We start from the raw sequence: 20,792 nt of genomic DNA, 5'->3' as shown, positions 1-20,792 counted from the left end.
CTGGAGTACAATGGCGCCATCATAACTCACTATAATCTCGAACTCCTAGGCTCAAGCGATCCTCCCACCTCACCCTCCTGAATAGCGAGGACTACAGGCATGTGATACCACCCCCAGCTAATTTTTAAAATATTTTTTTGGAGATGGAGTCTCACTGTGTTGCCTAGTCTAGTCTCAAACTCCAAGCCTCAACCAGTCCTCTTGGCTTGGCCTCCCAAAGCACTGGGATTACAGGCATGAACCACTGTGACTAGACCAGTAATTTTATTTTGAAGAGCCGCTATCCTCAGCAGTAATTCTGCACCTTTATTATCATCTTGTGAATGACAAACTCCAGTGGGTTAAACACACTTCCTGCCCACTACTTCTTTTCACTGAGTATGGGGATGCAAGTTGGCAGTAGTAAAATTTTGAGGTAATACTTTACTGTGGTGTATATTTTAAACATAAATCTTTTTTGCAAACTTTGGACCTATTATTAGTAGCTAAATATTGTAACATACTTCACATCTGATTAGGACAGTATTGAAACATCATTACTGATAACCTTCTACTAATCTACTTATAACTAATATTTATTAAGGGCTTTTTGCTGTATACTAGGCACCACTTTAAGACGCTGTGTTCTCATTGGCTCTTCACAACAACTTCATTTTATTATCCCTGTTTTACAGATAAGGAAATTTAGGCCTACTCTGGTAGGAGGAAGTAAAGCTAGGATTCAAACTCAGACATTCTGGTTTCAGAGCCTCCGCTCTTAACTGCCGCCATGTAATGTATATAGAATATCGTAAGTTTTGGCTGGGCTCAGTGGCTCACACCTGTAGTCCTAGCACTTTGGGAGGCCAAGGTGGGTGGATCACATGAGGTCAGGAGTTCAAAACCAGCCTGACCAACATGGTAAAACCCCGTCTCTATTAAAAATACAAAAATTAGCTGGTCATAGTGGCTCACTCCTGTAATCCCAGCTACTCAGGAGGCTGAGGCAGGAGAATTACTTGAACCTAGGAGGTGGAGGTTGTTGCAGTGAGCCAAGATCGCACCACTGCACTCCAGCCTGGCAACAGAGTGAGACTCCCATCTCAAAAAGAAAAAACAGAAGAATATTGTAAGTTTTGTTTCAGAAAACTTATCTAGAGGATGGTCACGGTGGCTTACGCCTGTATTCCCAACACTTTGGGAGGCCGAGGTGGGCGGATCATTTGAGGTCAGGAGTTTGAGACCAGCTTGACCTATGTAGTGAAACCCTGTCTACTGATACACAAAAATTAGCCAGGCATGGTGGCGGGCGCCGGTAATCCCAGCCTACTCAGGAGGCTGAGGCAGGAGAATCGCTTGAACCCAAGAGGCAGAGGTTGCAGTGAGCCAAGATTGCGCCACTGCACTCCAGCCTGGGCAACAGAGCAAGACTCCCTTTCACAAAAGAAAAAGAAAGAAAACTTGTCTAGAGTAGGCAGGAGTGTATGCGTGAGTAACCACAGCCTCTCTTGATTATGTTTTTACTTCGTTCCATGAAGTTGGAACTTTGGAATAGGGAAGAGAGAATCCTAAAGTGGTTATCCATCCTATCCTTTGATTTCCTTTCCTAAATAATATATTTTCTTTTGACTTTTTCCTTGTAGCATCAGCGAGAGCTTTCTAACTGTCAAAGGTGCTGCCCTTTTTCTACCACGGGGAAATGGCTCATCCACACCAAGAATCAGCCACAGACGGAACAAACATGCAGGTAAAGCTGGCATATATACTATTTCTTTCTTGGTAACTATATCTTGTGTTACATTCTAAAAGGCTGATTACCTCATCCCCATCTCTTCAGAAGTTCTTTAAATGGTGAAAGAAAGTGTTGTACTGTGCTGTAATCACTTTTCTTTTACCCTCAGAGACCATTTTTTTAGCACTTAGCAAACTAAGTCTTTTACACTTAGTAGATGTTCAATACATTTTTGTTAGAATAATTATAAGAAGGTACCAAAATACTCTAATGAAGCTATATGAAACTTCTCAGTTAAGATTGAGATTTTTTTTGTTTCGTTTTGTTTTTTTGAGACGGAGTCTCGCTTTGTCAGGGTGGAGTGCTGTAGCATGATCCCAGATCACTGCAACCTCCACCTCCTGGGGGCGATTCTTCTCCCTCAGCCTCCTGAGCAGCTGGGACTACAAGCGCCCACCACCACACCCACCTCATTTTTGTATTTTTAGTAGAAACACGGTTTCACCATGTTGGCCAGGCTGGCCTCGAACTCCTAACCTCAGGTGATCCACCTGCCTCAGCCTCCCAAAGTGCTGGGATTACAGACTTGAGCCACCGTGCCCGGCCAAGGTTTTTTTTTTTTCCGAGACCCTCACTCTATCGCCGAGGCTGGAGTGGAATGGCGTAATCTCAGCTCACTGCAACCTCCGCCTCCCGGGTTCAAGCAATTCTCCTGCCTCAGCCTCCCGAGTAGCTGGAACTACAGGCATGCACTACCACGCTCAGCTAATTTTTGCATTTTTAGTAGAGATGGGGTTTCACCATGTTGGCTAGGCTGGTGTCGAACTCCTGGCCTCAGGTGATCTGCCCGCCTCGGTTATCCAAAGTGCTGGGATTATAGGCGTGAGCCCTCGCGCCTGGCCCTCAGTTAAGGTTTTGAGTGCTCAGGTTAAAAATGTTCAGGTGGGCCAGGCACATTGGCTCACAGCTGTAATCCCAGCATTTTGGGAGGCTGAAGCAAGAGTATTGCCTGAGTCGAGGACTTTGAGACTGGCCTGGGCAAGATAGTGAAATCCCATCTCTACAAAAATTAAAATTAAAAAAAATTAAATTAGCCAAGTGTGGCCGGGCACAGTGGCTCACACCTATAATCCCAGCATTTGGGCAGGCTGAGGCAGGTGGATCACCTGAGGTCAGAAGTTCGAGACCAGCCTGGCCAACATGGTGAGACCCTGTCTCTACTAAAATACAAAAATTAGCTTGGCCTGGTGGCACATTCCTATAATCTCAGCTGTTCTGGAGGCTGAGGCAGCAGAATCACTTGAACCTGGGAAGCGAAGGTTACAGTGAGCCGAGATCATGCCAACCTGGGCAACAGAGCAAGACTTGGCTTCAAAAAAAGAAAATTAGTGAATTGTGGTGGTGTACACCTGTGGTCCCAGCTACATGGGAGGCTGAGGTGGGAGGGTCACTTGAGCCTGGGAGGTTGAGACTGCAGTGAGCCATCTTTGCACCACTGCACTCCAGCCTTGGTGACAGAGTCGGACCCTGTCTCAAAAAAAAAAAAAAAAAAGAGCCAGGCACGGCTCGTGCCTGTGACCCCAGCACCTTGGGAGGCCAAGGCGGGTGGATCACCTGAGGTCAGGAGTTTGAAACCAGCCTGGCTAACATGGCTAAACCCCATCTCTACAAAAAATACAAAAATTAGGCCTGGCATGGTGGCTCATGCCTGTAATCCCAGCACTTTGGGAGGCCGAGACGGGCAGATCACAAGGAGATCAAGACCATCCTGGTGAAACCCTGTCTCTACTAAAAATACAAAAAAAATTAGCCGGGTGTGGTGGTGGGTGCCTGTAGTCCCAGCTACTCAGGAGACTGAGGCAGGAGAATGGTGTGAACCCGGGAGGTGGAGCTTGCAGTGAGCCGAAATCGCACCACTGCACTCCAGCCTGGGTGACAGAGTAAGACTCCATCTCAAAAAAAAAAAAAGGAAAAGGAAAAGAGAAATACAAAGATTAGCGGGCATGGTGGCACGCACCTATAGTCCTAGCTACTCAGGAGGCTGAGGCAGGAGAATTGCTGGAACCTGGGAGACGGAGGTTGCAGTGAGCTGAGATCGTGCCACTGTCCTCCAGCCTGGGCGACAGAATGAGACCCCGTCTCAAAAAAAAAAAAAAAAGTTTAGCTGTTCCCTTGAATCTTATTCAGAGTTACTTCAACTAATCAAAGATTCAATTTCTGATTTCTTTCTGCTCTCTAGTGATGGTATGAGGAGGAGAATGATACAGAATATACTAAGATAAACTTTTTGCTGTGATAATGAGTTATTACGTCACATATTAAAGTGCCAGTGTCTACTACTTGACTGTATACACTAAAAAGACTGGAAATTTAACCCAGAGGACTTCTATAAACAAAGAGGCATCAAATAAACAAAGAATGAGTATAAGCTCTGGTTTTGAAATATCAACTAACAGTAGTATATGCATTGTATTATTTTATATTGGATTTCTCTAAAATCAGGAACACCTGTGGTGATGACGTTTAAAAAGAACCGTAGAAAATGTGTCCTAGGGAGAGAGATCTCCAGGTGTAGAATGTCCACAGTTTAAGAAGATAACCTGATGCTTCTCTTCTACCGGCAGACCTTATTTATCATTTTGGGGAAAAAAAATAAAAGCTTGAGGACACTAATCCTGATCAATAGTATACAAAGAGGCAGATTGCTTGTTGTCATAAATGTGACACTTTGACTACTTGTGACCTCCAGGAGTGGGAAAAAAAATTGTAATTACTAAGAAAGGAACAAAGACTACAATAACCTTAAGTGTTTAGGTCAGAGGTGAAAGCCAAAAATATTGGATCCCATTGAGCCAGTAATTGAGCATAGCTTTAGTGAGATAATCTCTGCTATTTTAGTGGCTGCCCTGCTACTTGTCTGGGCCTTCACCTAGTTGCAATTGTGGCAGCTCAGAATTGTAATCCATTTTGTTTGGACAATATTTTCCTCCTACCAGAACTCTCCAGCCATGGAAAATTTTTTAGAGTAAGGGAGGAAATAACCTCTTTTGGAAATTAGCTTGGATTGCACTTTCTAAAACCTTCCTCCCCAGTGTCCAGTACTGGAGGTCGGGTAGGGGAGGACGCTTCCCCAAAACACTTGAATGTGCGGAAGAAGTATGCCCACTAAGCTTTTTATTTCTTTTTAGTGTGGATATTTATCCCTTACAGTAAAAAGAAGACAAATTATTGGTTTAAATCCAGTTTGACTAGGATGTTGGGCAAATTACTCTATGGCATGTAATAGTTAATGGGGTCAATGGCTTTTAAAGCTCCTGGCACTGGTTGGCATTTTTCTTTGGTCAAACTTCTACACTCAGCTGCCACCCAGGTTTCTGCTTGACATCGTTCACTTAGCTTTCCTCATACTAAAAAGAAAAGCAGATTTAACACAAGCTGAATGGACTTGATTTGTGATCCAGACCGGAACAGATGAGGCAGTGCGAGTATAAACTTGGCTTACAAGAGCCAGGCTGTCACATAAAGTGAAGCTGTCTTGGCCAAGCCCACAGTAACTGCAAGTTGATGGCAGAATTGAGAGCAGGTCAAGGGCTTACCGTGTCTAGTTGTATTTCCTTATGCGTGTTTCTTGAACTAGTTAGAATTTTTTAACTGGCCTGCATTTGAAATATCCAAATAGTATTTTGCAAAGAAGGCTATTACAGGCGAATATCTGCCAGTATTTTAAATGGAAACAATGAAAAGTCTATAAAATCCAATAGAAAATTGAAATTTAGCTCCTAGCAGTGAAGTATATGGTGGGAAAATGTAGGGAAGGTTATCTTAATGCCATGTCAATATATTGCCTTATATTAGACTCTGTGAAGAACAGTTGCCCAGTAGGAAATGATATGCAGTTTGCTCAGAGCAGTACTTTTTGCAGCTAACAAACCTGAGCTTCCAACTCACATAAGAAGGCTTACTTGAGTAGGCCTCCTGACTTTTTTTGTCTGAGCTTCAGAAAAGCCAGCTGAATCTTTGGGCCAGTAGTGTTCGGAGTGGAGACTTTGGGCTGCTATTTAGGGTTCTCCTCCAGAAGTTCTCCACCCTAAAAATCCTTTCCTCTGGTTATTTCTACTGGTAGGACAGAAGGAAACTTAGTTTTAAAGAAGCTCCGGCCTGGTGCAGTGGTCTGTGCCTGTAATCCCAGCACTTTGGGAGGCCCAGGTGGGCAGATTGCTTGAGCTTAGGAGTTCGGGACCAGCCTGGGCACCATGGTGAAACCTCATCTCTACAAAAAATACAAAAAATTAGCCAGGCGTTGTGGTGCACACCTGTAGTCCTGGCTACCCTGGAGGCTGAGGTGGGAGGATTGCTTGAGCCCAGGAAGTCACAGCTGTAGGGAGCCGTGATGGCGTCACTGTACTCCATTCTGGGTGGCAGAGTAAGACCCTGTCTCGAGAAAAAATAAAATAAAAAGTATCCTCAGCTGCTTAATGCAGTTGCAACTTGTAACTCAGGTAGCTTTTCATTGTTTATACCTAACACTTTATCTCCTCATACTTGTCCTTTTATTTTTTGTTTAACAGCTTTATTGAGATATAATCCACATACCATGTAATTCACCTAGTTTACTTATTTAAAGTGTACATTCATTGGTTTTTAGAAGAGTCACAGAGTTGTACAGCCATCACCACAATCTAATTTTAGAACATTTTTATCGCCCTGAAAATAAACCTGATACCCATTAGCAGTCACTCCCTATTTCTCTCACCCTCTCTCCCAGCCCTAAGCAACCACGAATCTACTTTCTGTCTCTGTAGATTTGCCTATTCTGGGTGTTCTGTAAATGGATTCATATAAATGGATTTTTGAGACAGGCTCCTTTTTCTTAGCGTGTTTTCAAAGGTCATCTATGGTATAGTATGTATCAGTACATCATTCCTTTTCATGACCAAATAATACTACATTTTGTGGATAATACCACATTTTATTTATCCATTCATCATTTGATAGACATTTGAGTTGTTTCCACTGTTTTGCTATTATGAATAATGCTGTATATACATGCGTGTACAACTTTTTGGGTGGACATATGTTTTCTTTTCTCTTGGGTTTATGCATATGAGACTTAAGATTGTGTCCCTGGCCTTGAAAGGTAGTAGAATGGATCTGGCCAAACATAATGACTCTCCATTTTAATTTTGAAAATTGAAAGATTCTGCAATATGGAATTAATTGGTCAGAAGCCAGCAGTGAAAACCATCCTTTTTGATTTGGGGTGGGGGGGTGGGTGTTTGGTTTTTTGTTTATTTATTTATATTTAAATGTGAGGTCTTACTCTGTCACCCAGGCTGGAGTGCAGTGGCATAATCATAGCTCACTAGCCTCAAGCAGTCCCCCACCTCAGCCTCCCAAAGTGGTGAGAGTAAGGAAACTATTCTGTTTAAGAAGAAAGGAAAGAGTTTCAGACTTGCTGTCATTTGTATAAACGCACCAACCCATTTGCCAACCTACTTTTTTTCTTCCTGCCTCTATCCACTTCTTGTACATAACAGTATTTCATCTCATAATTAACAGCTATTAGTTAACTGAAGGAAAATTATGTATGTAGATTTCAAGACCAATGTGAGAACAAGTTATAGTGGCATTCATGGTTATGTGACTGTATCAGTCACCTTAGACTTTAATAAGGGCAATATCTGAGTGGGCAAGAGTGAGGTTTTTTTGTTCACAGATTTTCATAATTTATGATAGTACATTATTTATCTCCTGCTATCTAAAGCCTCGGATTTCCTAGGAATATGAGGAAATCTATAATAGTTAAAACAAAGAAATTTCAACTTAGTTTGACAAAATGTGTAAGAACAAGTGAGGATTCAAATAATGGTTGGCCATTTTAAAGAACCTAATAATATGTTCAGGAGAATGTATATCCCTTATGTGGCATACTTAATATATAATCTCATTGGCCGGGCACAGTGGCTCACACCTGTAATCCCAGCACTTTGGGAGGCCAAGGCAGGCGGATCACGAGGTCAGGAGATCAAGACCATCCTGGCTAACATGGTGAAACCCCATCTCTAAAATGCTAAAATACAAAAAATTAGCCGGGCATGGTGGCAGGCATCTGTAGTCCCAGCTACTTGGGAGGCTGAGGCAGGAGAATGGCGTGAACCCAGGAGGCGGAGCTTGCAGTGAGCCGAGATCGCACCACTGCACTCCAGCCTGGGCAACAGAGCGAGATTCTGTCTCAAAAAAAACAAAAAATACATATGTACACACACACACACATATGTATATACATATATATACATATATACACATAAAAATATATATACACATATATGTGTGTGTGTGTGTGTATATACTCTCATTATAGTATCGGTCACTACACTCCAGCCTGGGTGACAGAGCGAGACTGTGTCTCAAAAAAAAAATTAAGATAAATAATAATTTCAGTCACTAATATGAAAGTCATTTTAAACTATTGACCTTATTCTAGGGAGAATCCAAAAGTCTTGTTAGGTCAAATGCAACCAAAGCATATGATTATAGAAATAGGAATGACAAAATGGTTAGCTTTTTAAAAGTTATGGATAATTCCTCTAACACTACACTACTACACCCATTTTCAAAGTGCCCTCATTGCTACTTTCAGTGAGCCTGAAAATACAGCCAGTGAGTGCTGCCTCTGCCTAACAGAACTCAACAACAAGTCTCTCATCAACATCCACCATAATACAAAACTGAGACTGGTCTCAAGTGTACCTTTCATAGGACAGACCTAAGTTTTAATATAGTATAGACTAAAAGCAAATGTATTAAGATGCAGTCTAGCAGTCTCTCTTTCCATTTTAAAAGAAGTCAATAATCATTTAATTTTCTATGTCTAATCAGAGTCCTTTAATGAATCAGAACTTTCTTTTACAAAAGTCACTGAGGTAGAAGGAATTCTCTCTGTCAACGTTAGAATGGAGAATAATTATCCTTTGGTTTGTAAATTTCACCAGGCGATCTCCAACAGCATCTCCAAGCAATGTTCATATTACTCCGCCCAGAAGACAACATCAGGCTGGTAAGTTAGTGGTGTCATCATAATTTTCTTCCTCAAAAGACTATCTAAGATAGCCAGCCAACATCGAACAGTCATTTTTACATCCCAACACAGTGCTGGGAACTATGTGAAGTAAGAGAGAAGATAATGTGGAATGTTGTGAAATAATTTGATGGTTTAAGACTGTTGATAAGCACCAGTTTGTAAGTTATTAACTATAATAACAATTGAAGTTCAGAAAATCAAGAAAAAACTTGGGGATTTGACCTAGATGAGGAAGGTTTATGTAGTCAGCGGAGCTTGAGGTGACTCTTGAAAGATGATGAGATTTGGATTGGTAGAAAGAAATTATTCTAGATAAGGACTTAACAAGCAAAAACACACATAGAGAAGGACAAGGAAGGAGTGAAATGGCCAAAGATTGATGCTGGCTTCAGACTCAGGAGACTTGAACTTAGGTGCTAAGTCATATGATACTGGACAAGTTACTTTACCCTGTCTATGCTCATTTCCTCATCTCCTGACTACCTCTTCTGTTGAGAGGGTCAACTGGACATGAAAACATACCGAATAGTGCAAAATGCTGTCTAAGTATGGGGATTATTATTGGGAAGATAGAGACTAGAAAACAAGGCAGGCAAATATGGATTTAGTGCTGTAAACTGGAGGTCTCAAACTGGCAGTGTATAGGCCAGAGATATGTTTTGTTTGGATCACAGCGTTTTTTTAAAAAAATGTAAGCCAGAATTTTAAAGTTAGGTGAGGTCTAGCATGGGTTCTTAATTTACCATAATCCTCTTTTTGAGACAGAGTCTCGCTCCGTCGCCCAGGCTGGAGTGCCATGGCACAATCTCAGCTCACTGCAACCTCCACCTCCCAGGTTCGATCAATTCTCCTGCCTCAGCCTCCCAAGCAGCTGGGATTATAGGCATGCGCCACCACGCTCAGCTAATTTTTGTATTTTTAGTAGAGACGGGGTTTCACCTAATTGGGCAGGCTGGTCTCAAACTCCTGACCTTGTGATCCACCCGCCTCAGCCTCACAAAGTGCTGGGATTACAGGCATGAGCCACAGTGCCCAGCCCCTATTGTCTTCTTAAGTCAAGTGTCACCATTTGTCATCATTCCTGCACTGTTGTAGTAGTACCTCCAATAAAACTAGGAAAACAAAACCGAGATGAGCATATTTCTTTGTGGAAATTGGAAAGTATTTCTACCCATTCAATATTCACGTGGCTTACTTTCCTCATTTACATTTCCCATCTGAGCCTCTTAGGAGTGTCCAATTATTTGACTTCCCTGGACCACATTGGAAAAAGAAGAACTGTCTTGGGCCACACATAAAATACACTAACACTAACGATAGCTGATGAATTTAAAAAAAAAATCAGGAATATCTCATAATGTTTTCAGAAAGTTTATGAATTTGTGCTGGGCCACATTCAAAGCCGTCTTGGGCCACATGTGACCCATAGGCCATGGGTTGCACAAGCTTGCTGCTTGCTCTAGATTACTAACTAAAGGTAGTACCTCTCCCTTTTCAAAATAAGCGGTTGTGAAACATCACAGGTTTTTCAGCCAAAGAATGCCATCAGACAGCTATAGTAGTTAGGGAAGATTCCTCAGAAGCTAATGCAGAATAGAGAGGAGGAAAAGATCATTTTAAATCAGGGAGGCCTGCTAAGGTAGTTATTGCAGTAATCTAGGCATGTGGTAATGAGTCCTCTGACTAGAATATATAAAAATTTAAAGGAATCCTTTCATAGTTGTTTTATATCTTATTTTTAATTTTTTTAATGTTTTATATCCTAACCAAAAGTAACATTATACATTTATATAAATCTTGTCTGTATTTCTTGATATATTTCTTTCTTAAATAATTATTTAAGGCCGGGCGCAGGGGCTCACGCCTGTAATACCAACACTTTGGGAGACTGAGGTGGGCAGATCATTTGAGGTCAAGAGTTCGAGATCAGCCTAGCCAACATGGTAAAACCGTGTCTCTACTAAAAATACAAAAATGAGCCAGGCGTGGTGGCACACACCTGTAGCTACCCAGGAGGCTGAGGCAGGAGAATCACTTGAACCCAGGAGGCGGTGGTTGCAGTGAGCCAAGATTGCGCCATTACACTCCAACCTGGATGACAGAATGAGATTCCGTCTCAAAAAATAATCATAATGTTATTATTGTTATTTAAAAGGGAACAGGGGGATGCAATTCTTACAGTATTAATAATCTGGAGTGACTGGGGTGTGGTGGTTCATGTCTGTAATCCCAGCACTTTGGGAGGCCGAGGCAGGAGTTCAAGACCAGCCTAGGCAACATGGCAAAACCCTGTCTCTACAAAAAGTAAAAAATTAGCTGGGCATAGTGGCATGCCAGCTACTCGGGAGGCTGAGGTGGGAGTATTGCTTGAGCCTGGCAGGTCAAGGCTGCAGTGAGCCATGATCACGCCACTGCCCTCAACCTGGGCAACAGTGCAAGACCATGTCTCTAATAATAATCATCATCATCATCTGAAGCAATGATTCTCAAACTTTAAAATATATCAAAATCACCTGGAGAGGTTTGTTAAATCACTAATTACTGGACTGCACATGCAGAGTTTGATTAGTAAAGGGGAAGCAGAGATAATTTGTATTTTTAAGCCAGTTTTGAAATACTGCTGATGCTGCTGATCCAGGAGTCACGCTTGGAGTACACCTCTTTGAAAACCCATAACAACAATCATTTGCACATACGCACATACTGGATGCCCAATAAATATTTGCTGATAGCTTTCAAAATTTGTGTGTTTTGGTAAAGCTAAAGCTTTAAAGAGATGTAACATCACTTTATCATTTTCTCATTGATAACCTTCTAGAATTTGGTGTGAACCTCTAAATATTAAAATAATTTTAACTACATAGAGACTTGGAAGAACATGAAGGAAGCAGTTATGAAGGCAGAGCTGGCAATTCTTTTCTTACTAAAATATGCATCTTCAGTTGCTTTACATTTATAAAATAAATTCAGAAAATGTAACTTACGCCTCTGAATTCAAAGTTCACATGACAAGTCATTTTACAGTTGTTTTGAATTGTTACAAACACATAGTCATTATGTTTCAGATTATTGAGTGAGTCATCTTCAAGAAAATGAGTCAATGCATTGTATGACTTTGGACAAATTAGCACTTCTCTAACTGAAAGGAGCATTTGTAGACTCAAAGCAAAGGCTTTTGTTTTGAGTTAAATTTGGAATGCTGAAACTCTTAAGATTTGTGCAGAAGGTTAGAACTTTGATAGTCAACTGAAAGTCTTGCCTTTTTTTTTTTTTTGAGACGGAGTCTATCTCTGTCGCCCAGGCTGGAGTGCAGTGGCTCAATCGTGGCTCTTTGCAACCTCTGCCTCCTGGGTTCAAGTGATTCTCCTGTCTCAGCCCCCCGAGTAGCTGGGATTACAGACATGCGCCACCATACCCGGCTAATTTTTTGTATTTTTAGTAGAGACGGGTTTTCACCATGTTGGCCAGGCTGGTCTTAAACTCCTGACCTCAGGTGATCTCCCCATCTGGCCTCCCAAAGTGCTGGGATTACAGGCATGAGCCACCGCACCCACTAAAAGTCTTGCCTTTATTTTTTAAATAACCCAACCAAACCACACATTTTGCTTTAGCATTGAAAATAAGACGAAGCCAATCTTTTCCTCCAGGGAAGCTCTGTGTTCCAAATACAGGCATCAAGCATTAACTTTAGTTCTTAGGAAAACTGTAGCTAGTAAAATAAAGGAAGTGGTTTTATAGTACTCTTGCACATTACCAAAGATCAACCATTTAATTAAAACAATAATCTGAGAAATTAAGAATTCTCAGGACATTTGAAGTAACTTCAATTGATGTTCTTAACTAAAGCTGAAGTGCTGATAAGGTACAAAGAGGTCTTTTTTGAGTACTTTGCAGGAGAATTTAAGAAAATGAGGAGTTTTATTATTTTGGTTTTCATCATATGTTGCTTCTAAAATGGAAATTGGTTTATTTTTTCTAGCTATAAATATATTATGTGGGGTTTTTTTAATCCCAGTCAAACAATGCAAAAAAGTATAAATAAAGTAAAAATCACTCTGTATTCTACATTCTGAGAAAATCATTGTTAGCAATTTGGATAAGCATCCTTCCACTCTTTTAAAAATATGTATATATGAGAGAGAGAGAGAGTGTAAAGAGTGAGAGGAAGAGCATTGTTTTGTTTCTACAAAAATGTGACAAAAATAGAAATACCTTTTTGTAACCTACTTTCTTCATAGTTTATCATGGATGTCTTTCCATGTCAATAAATAAATCATGGTTTTTAATGGCTACACGGAATACAATTCATATTTAAGAATTTCATAGAGACAGACTGATTTTAAAAAAATATTCAGAGACTTCCTCAAGTTCTAATCTTTTTCTTTTGAAGAGAGTGTTCTTTAGTCTACTAGTGTCACAAGTGAAGCCTGTTTTAATTTTGGCTATTGATTTTGCTTCATTCTTTTGACTAGCGTTTAATATTTACATACTTTTGGAACCTTTCTCTCTGATGGATTAGATGAACTGCCTGTCTTAGACATTGGGTCTTTATAATGTAGTTTACTGGGGGTAATTAATTTCTTTTCACAAAGAGTCTTACATCATGCACGCAGGGGCATGCATGTAAGACTCTTGGTATAGAGAAATTCTTTTTTTTGTTTGTTTGTTTGTTTATTTTTTTTGAGACAGAGTTTCACTCTTTTGCCCAGGCTGGAGTGCAATGGTGCAATCTCGGCTTACCACAACCTCCGCCTCCCAGGTTCAAGCGATTCTCCTGCCTCAGCCTCCTGAGTAGCTGGGATTACAGGCATGCGCCACCACGCCCAGCTAATTTTTTGTATTTTTAGTAGGGATGGGGTTTCTCCATATTGGTCAGGCTGGTCTCAAACTCCCAACCTCAGGTGATCTGCCTTCCTCAGCTTCCCAAAGTGCTGGGATTATAAGCATGAACCCCTGTGCCCAGCGGTGAAAAAAATTAAAGGCAAAGGTACAGTTTAAGCTTGAGGAGGAGTATTTCCTGATGTTAGATGATGCTGAAGAGAGCAGCTCTTTTTTTTTTTTTTTTTTTTTTTTTTTTTGAGATGGAGTCTCGCTTTGTCACCCAGGCTGGAGTGCACTGGTGCGTTCTCGACTCACTGCAGCCTCTGCCTCCCAGGTTCCACAGATTCTCGTGACTCAGCCTCCTGAGTACCTGGGATTACAGGCACATACCACAACGCCCCACTAATTTTTGTATTTTTAGTAGAGACCGGGTTTCATCATGATGGCCAGGCTAGTTTCGAACTCCTCACTTCAAGTGATCCACCCGCCTCAGCCTCCCAAAGTGCTGGGATTACAGGTGCGAGCCACCGCTCTAAGCCAAGAGAAGCTCTTTTATCAGGTGGTGTTTGTAAACTGCTTGTAATTAGGTTAAGGATTTAAATTAGATGCCGAGGGAATAGCATTATTCTTTGATAGATGAGCTTTGAAAACAGGTTGGGTTTTTCAGGAATAAAGCAGAGGCAGGGGATGACTTCTCAGACCTACTTCAGTCCTAAGACTGCTGGATACAATTCACCTGAAACTTGTAATAGCATTCCAAATTTAGGCAGTAAATGTAGTTTCTTGGAAATATAAGCTCAGTTACTATTGCTGCCAAGTTTTAAAATCCAGGATATTGTTTTGTTCAGACAATTAAAATGTACTTCAGTAGTGTCCTTTTCAAGGAGAACTTTAGTTGATTAATGAAATGCATCTCAATTGTCTTATTCCAGTCATTGATTTCAATATAAGTTCTGGAGAGTGAAGAAACATTGGAAATGCTGTCATTTTCAAAATTAGGGTATTATGAACAAAATTGTCATTTTAAATTTATTTGATTGTGTTAATAAATTAAATTATTACATTTTGCTTAATCTTATCTCCAATGGAGGAATATGAAATAAACCTCAAACCAGGATGGGCGTTAGACTTTTCCTTATGGCTGTGGCACATAGATTTTTAATTCATTAACCTAGAATCTTGAAGCTTAAAATGAACTTTTTTTTTTTTTTGAGGGTCTCACTCACCCTGTTGCCTAGGCTGGAGTGGAGTGGCGTGATCTCAACCTACTGCAACCTCCTCCTCCCGGGATCCAGTGATTCTCCTGCCTCAGCCACCTGAGCAGCTGGGATTACAAACACACGCCACCACACCCAGCTAATTTTTTTTGTATTTTTAGTAGAGAGAGGATTTTGCCATGTTGGCCAGGCTGATCTCGAACTCCTGACCTCAAGCGACCCGCCTGTCTCAGCCTCCCAAAGTTTTGAGATTACAGGCATGAACCACTGCGCCCAGCCTAAAAGGAACTTTAAATAAAGTCTTGGGTTTATCCCCTCACGTTTCAGAATTTTTTCTTCAAAGATTTTTATCTCATCCTTCTAATTAGGAGATAGGTGTTGAATTAATACTGTAGGTACTATCTAGAGGCCTGTGATCAAATTCCAGGAACTCTTAAGTGCTGTTCTTCCATTTAAGAAGCTTAAAATTGACCAGTCTGGACAACATGGTGAAACCTCATCTCTACCAAAGATACAAAAAATTAGCCAAGCATGGTGGCGGGCACTTGTGGTCCCAGTTCTTTGGGAGGCTGAGGTGGGAGGATTGCTTGACCCCGGGAGGCAGAGGTTGCAGAACACCCCACTGCATTCCAGCCTGGGTAACAGAGTGAAACACAAAAACAAAAAAGAAGCTGAAAATTGAATGGATCTGAAATATGCATGGTATTCAAGCCTAAGTCAGTATGAAATGGCTGGGGCCCTTCTCATTAGGTTTGGGAACTTCTGTTACAGTTTGAGTAAGCAAGGGCGAGCCAAACATTTGAAATGCTTTTGATACTATAAAATAAACTTTTTAAAAAGAGACAGCTGGCCGGGCGAAGTGGCTTGCGCCTGTAATCCCAGCACTTTGGGAGGCCAAGGTGGGTGGATCACAAGGTCAAGAGATTGAGAGCATCCTGGCCAACATGGTGAAACCCCGTCTCTACTAAAAATACAAAAAGTAGCCAGGCGCAGTGGCAGGCACCTGTAATCCCATTTACTCGGGAGGCTGAGGCAGGAGAGTTGCTTGAACCCAGGGGGCAGAGGTTTCAGTGAGCTGAGATCACACCACTGCACTCCAGCCTGGGCGACAGAGTGAAACTCCATCTCAAAAAAAAAAAAAAAAAAGAGACAACTAATGTTTGCAGTGAATATCACTTACAAAGAAACTCTTATAGCCCACTTCTAACTTGGCCTGGTAACTTGCATTATAGGTAATACTTATGAAAGTTATATTTTTCCTTTTATCAGCTTTGACTTAGCCAATCAGTTGCCACTGGTTGGTGTAGGAGTTGTAGATAAATTGTCAGAAACAAAGTTCAGTTGTTCCCAGGCCATTTGTATTTGAGCCTTGCCAGAAATTCTTGGAGCCTTGACAGAGAATAAAAGAGCCTCTAATACATTCAGGAAACTTGGGCCAAGGGAGGCCCAAATGTAAATATGTAATAATATACAAGATCTTGTTTATAAGAAATTCTAGTTTACCTGCACCAGGATTTCTGATGAATTAACATGTTGTAGAGTGTGTCTACAATCAGAGAAGGAGTCAGTACTGCCTCCCAGTCGGCCACATGTACATTTACTATTTATTCATTGTTCTGTGTGTGTAATGTCCCACTCTTGATCCCAGCCTTCTAGATCTTAGTCTATTTAAATGTTAGTTCCTCTTAGCTTCTCATAAGTGAATTTGGTTTTAAATGCTCAATTACTTCATGGAACATGAAGTCAGAAGTACAGTTCTCTATCTTATGCATTTGGCATCAGAATGGTAAGCATTACATTCTTGTTATATCTGTTCTTATTAGAAACAAGATTTAATGTAGCCACTTCTGTCATTTATGCTTCCCTAAATTTTCCTAGGAGTATCAGAATAGAGACAAAAAGATAGCCACGGGAATCTCACCTCTGCCTTGCTAAATGGGTCATTTGAGCTATGTAACTATGCCTCTTTTTCCCTTTGCCTGGCCATTTTGGAATAGTGACAGAGTTAAGAGGAGGGAGACTCTAAGAACAGCAGCACTGAAAAAAAAATTCCAAATAGAAATTTCTGACAAATATAATGAGCCAGTTGATGGATTAGAATTGTTTCTCTAAGGAAGAGGGGTTATTTTACACAGAAGAATTTGCCTCCAGAGCACATTTTTCTGGCTTCAAAGATCTGTCATTTTGCCAGGTGGGTGGTTCACGCCTGTAATCCCAGCACTTTGGGAGGCCGAAGTGGGTGGACCACCTGAGGCAGGAGTTCGAGACCAGCCTGGCCATCTGGCCAACATGATGAAACCCTGTCTCTATAAAAATACAAAAATTAGGCGCGGTGGCGTGCGCCTGTAATCCCAGTTACTCGGAAGGCTGAGGTAGGAGAATCGCTTAAACCCAGGAAGCAGAGGTTGCAGTGAGCTGAGATCGCGCCATTGCACTCCAACCTGAGTGACAGAGGGAGACCCTGTCTCAAAAAAAAAAAAAAAAAAAAAAAAAAAAAAAAACCAGGTGCAGTGGCTCGCGCCTGTAATCCTAGCACTTTGGGAGGCCGAGGCAGGCGAATTGCCTGAGCCTGGGCAACATGGTGAAACCTCATCTGTACTAAAATACAAAAAAAAAAAAAAAAAGCCGGGCATGGCAGCATGTGCCTATAGTCCCAGCTACCCAGGAGGCTGAGGCAGGAGAATTGCTTGAACCTGGGAGGCGGAGATTGCAGTAAGCCGAGATCACACCACTGCACTCCAGCATGGGGGACAGAGCAAGACTCCGTCTCTTGAAAAAAAAAAAAGCTGTCTTTAAAATTATTAACAAATGAAAGAAGAGTAGCCTAGACTATACACTCAATGAGGGCATAGATCATGTCTCTCTCTTCCACCATTGAATCCTCAGCACTTGGCATTGTTATTGTATATGTATAATAAATATTTACATAAATATTCATAATATATACATAAATATATGTGTATTATTTGAATGTGTTGCCTGTAGTTGTTTTATTTTTAAGGCTTATAAGATACCTTTTGGCTTTGGGAGGCCAAGACGGGCAGATCACGAGGTCAGAAGATCAAGACCATCCTGGCTAACACAGTGAAACCCCATCCTACTAAAAAAAAAATACAAAAAAAACTAGCCGAGCGAGGTGGCGGGTGCCTGTAGTCCCAGCTACTCGGGAGGCTGAGGCAGGAGAATGGCGTAAACCCGGGAGGCAGAGCTTGCAGTGAGCTGAGGTCCAGCCACTGCACTCCAGCCTGGGTGACAGAACAAGACTCTGTCTCAAAAAAAAAAAAAAAAAAAAAAAAGGATACCTTTTGGAACTTACTAAGAAAATTTCCAAACATATTAAAGTAGAAAGTACATCCTTAGCCAGGCATGGTGACTCACACCTGTTAAAAAAAAAAAAAAGAAAGAAAGAAAGTACATCCTCATAAACTCATTACTCAGCTTTTTTTTTTTTTTTTTTTTTTTTTTGGACTAGAGTCTCACTCTGTCACCCAGGCTGGAGGGCAGTGGTGTGATCTCAGCTCACTGCAACCTCTGCCTTTTGGGTTCCAGCGATCCTCCTGCCTCAGCCTCCTGAGTAGCTGGGATTACAGGCATGTGCCACCACACCCAGCTAATTTTTTTTTGTATTTTTAGTAGAGACAGGGTTTCACCATGTTGGCTAGGCTGGTCTTGAACTCCTGACCTCAGGTGATCTGCCTACTTGGCCTCCCAAAGTGCTGGGATTATAGGCGTAAGCCACCGCGCCTGGCCATTACTTACCTTTAATAACCATCAACCTTTTGCCTGACTTCTTTCATCTATCCCCACTCTGTGTTAAATTTTTTTGTTGGAACATTTTAAAGTAAAACTCAGAAACCATGTCATTTCACTCCCAGTACTTAAGAAAAAGTCACAGTAACCACAATGCCATTATTACATTAACAGTAAATCCTTAATTTCATCTAAGACCCTGTCCGTATTCAAATTTTCTGAGGGTCTTTTTAAAATTTAAGCAATAAATTAAAACTTTTGACAAAAAATGAGAAGTTTCTGAAAATGCAATCTCCTTTAATTATCATTGAAACTTAAGAAAATCCTATAGTGCATTAACATGCAGGAATTCAGTATAGCAAAGTCAATACTCGCCTTAGATGTTGCTAATAGTTTGCTCCATATTATAATTGTTTGTGGGAATTGCATCTCTGAGACCAATGCTCACATTCATATACCTCACATTTCCCTCTTCAATCTTTATTACACACTGTGGTAATTAGTATAAATTACGCTAATAACAAACATCTTATTGAGCATTTACTGTGTGCCAAGCACGGTGCTTTACATGTATTATTTTATAAGATTCTTAACCAGACAGATAGGTATTATTATATCTCCCTCCAATTAATTTAGTAACTTACCAAAGGTTTTATAGCTAGTATACAAGCTGAGATTTTAATTTATGTCTCCTAAGTACTGACTCTGCTGCCTTCCTGAGTATGCTAAAGACGCTGATGAAAAGGGGTTGAAATGATCTGAAATTAACATTCTAAATTTCATAATATCTCTGTTGTGTGCTAACTTCCAGGCTGTAAGACTGGAAAGTACTTACCAGAATCGAACACGCTATATGGTAGTGGTTTCAACTAATGGTAGACAAGACACCGAAGAAAGCATCGTCCTAGGAATGGATTTCTCCTCTAATGACAGGTATGGTGGTACCATTTCAAAATGTGAAAACTGCGTTTTAAGTAACCTGTTCCAGTTGTTTTTTTTTTTTTGGTGGGGGGCAGGGGGACGGAATGTCATCACTCTGTTGCCCAGACTGGAATGCAGTGGCACAATCTTGGTTCACTGCAACCTCTGCCTCCTGGGTTCAAGCAATTCTCCTACTCAGCCTCCCGAGTAGCTGGGATTACAGGTGTGCACCACTATGCCTGATTAATTTTTGTATTTTTAGTAGAGACAGAGTTTTGCCATGTTGGCCAGTTTCAAACTCCTGACTTCAAGTGATCCACCCACCTCAGCCTCCCAAAGTGCTGAGATGACAGGCGTGAGCCACCATGCCTGACCCCAGTTGCCTTTCATCACAAAAATATCTTGTGCAGTTCTGCTGTTAAAGTACAAGACATAAAACTAAAGAACATAAGTATCTTAGCCACAGTCTTGAGAAACAAGAATGTTTAGTGAATGTCTTTGGTTCTGAGTTTCTAATTTACCATTATTCCATACCTTCATCTCATCTTTAGATAGTCACAATATAAAGCAAGTGGTTTCAAAGTTACATTTAAAAAGCTGCCTTTTTATTTATTTTTTTGAGACAATGTCTCACTCTGTTGTCCAGGCTGAAGTGCCGTGATACAGTCACAGCTCACTACAGCCTCAAATTCCTCCACCTCAGCCTCCTAAGTAGCTGGAAGTACAGGCATGCACCACCATACCCAGCTATTTGGTCTTTTTTTTTTTTTTTTTTTTTTTTCCCTTATTTTTCTGGAGACGAGATTTCCTTATGTTGGCCAGACTGGTCTTGAATTCCTGGGCTTAAGCGATCCTCCCACTTGGGCTTCCCAAAGTTCTGGAATTATAGGCATGAGCCTTGCACCTGGCCTACTCTATTGTAGTCAGTAATGATTCACTTTGGTGATTATAGGGCACCCAGCCTTTGTGGTAGTATACCAGTGGTCCCAGATCCAAAGAGATCCCACTTAAACTACCATCTGTTTTGTTTATCCATGTCCTTAAACCTTGCTTTTACCAAATGTTATGCCTCCTTTTTCCTTTTATTGAGTTAAAAAGGATGGTGGAGGGGCGGGCAGGGGCGGTACAGGATGGCTCCTTAAACTCAAAGCAGAACTTTTTATGTACCTTTGGCTTTAGCTGTACTTTATATTCTATGATGAAAGATAACACACAACACCTGTCCTTTTTGTGTGTCGTTAAGGTTTGTTGCTTTCCTTTTTTATTTTTCCCACTTTTTCTGGAGAAACCT

The 20,792-nt window shown here is 41.0% G+C and overlaps 2 protein-coding genes across 8 annotated transcripts in view; one reads left to right on the top strand and one right to left on the bottom strand.

The window, feature by feature from the left end:
• Positions 1–20,792, top strand: part of SSH2 (slingshot protein phosphatase 2) — a 306,380-nt gene that overhangs the window by 225,159 nt on the left and 60,429 nt on the right. For all 7 annotated transcript variants that reach the window (XM_050763298.1, XM_050763296.1, XM_050763297.1 and 4 more), the window contains 3 exons: positions 1,623–1,726; positions 8,704–8,768; positions 19,392–19,513. In XM_050763298.1, the coding sequence (XP_050619255.1) occupies positions 1,623–1,726; positions 8,704–8,768; positions 19,392–19,513 (291 nt within the window). The remainder of the gene's footprint in view (positions 1–1,622; positions 1,727–8,703; positions 8,769–19,391; positions 19,514–20,792) is intronic.
• NSRP1 (nuclear speckle splicing regulatory protein 1) overlaps positions 1–20,792 on the bottom strand; it is a 554,990-nt gene that overhangs the window by 486,314 nt on the left and 47,884 nt on the right. The window lies entirely within an intron of this gene.

This window comes from Macaca thibetana, chromosome 16, assembly GCF_024542745.1.
Source record: "Macaca thibetana thibetana isolate TM-01 chromosome 16, ASM2454274v1, whole genome shotgun sequence".
NCBI classification, from domain to species: domain Eukaryota; kingdom Metazoa; phylum Chordata; class Mammalia; order Primates; family Cercopithecidae; genus Macaca; species Macaca thibetana.
This window is presented reverse-complemented; position numbering and strand designations above follow the sequence as displayed.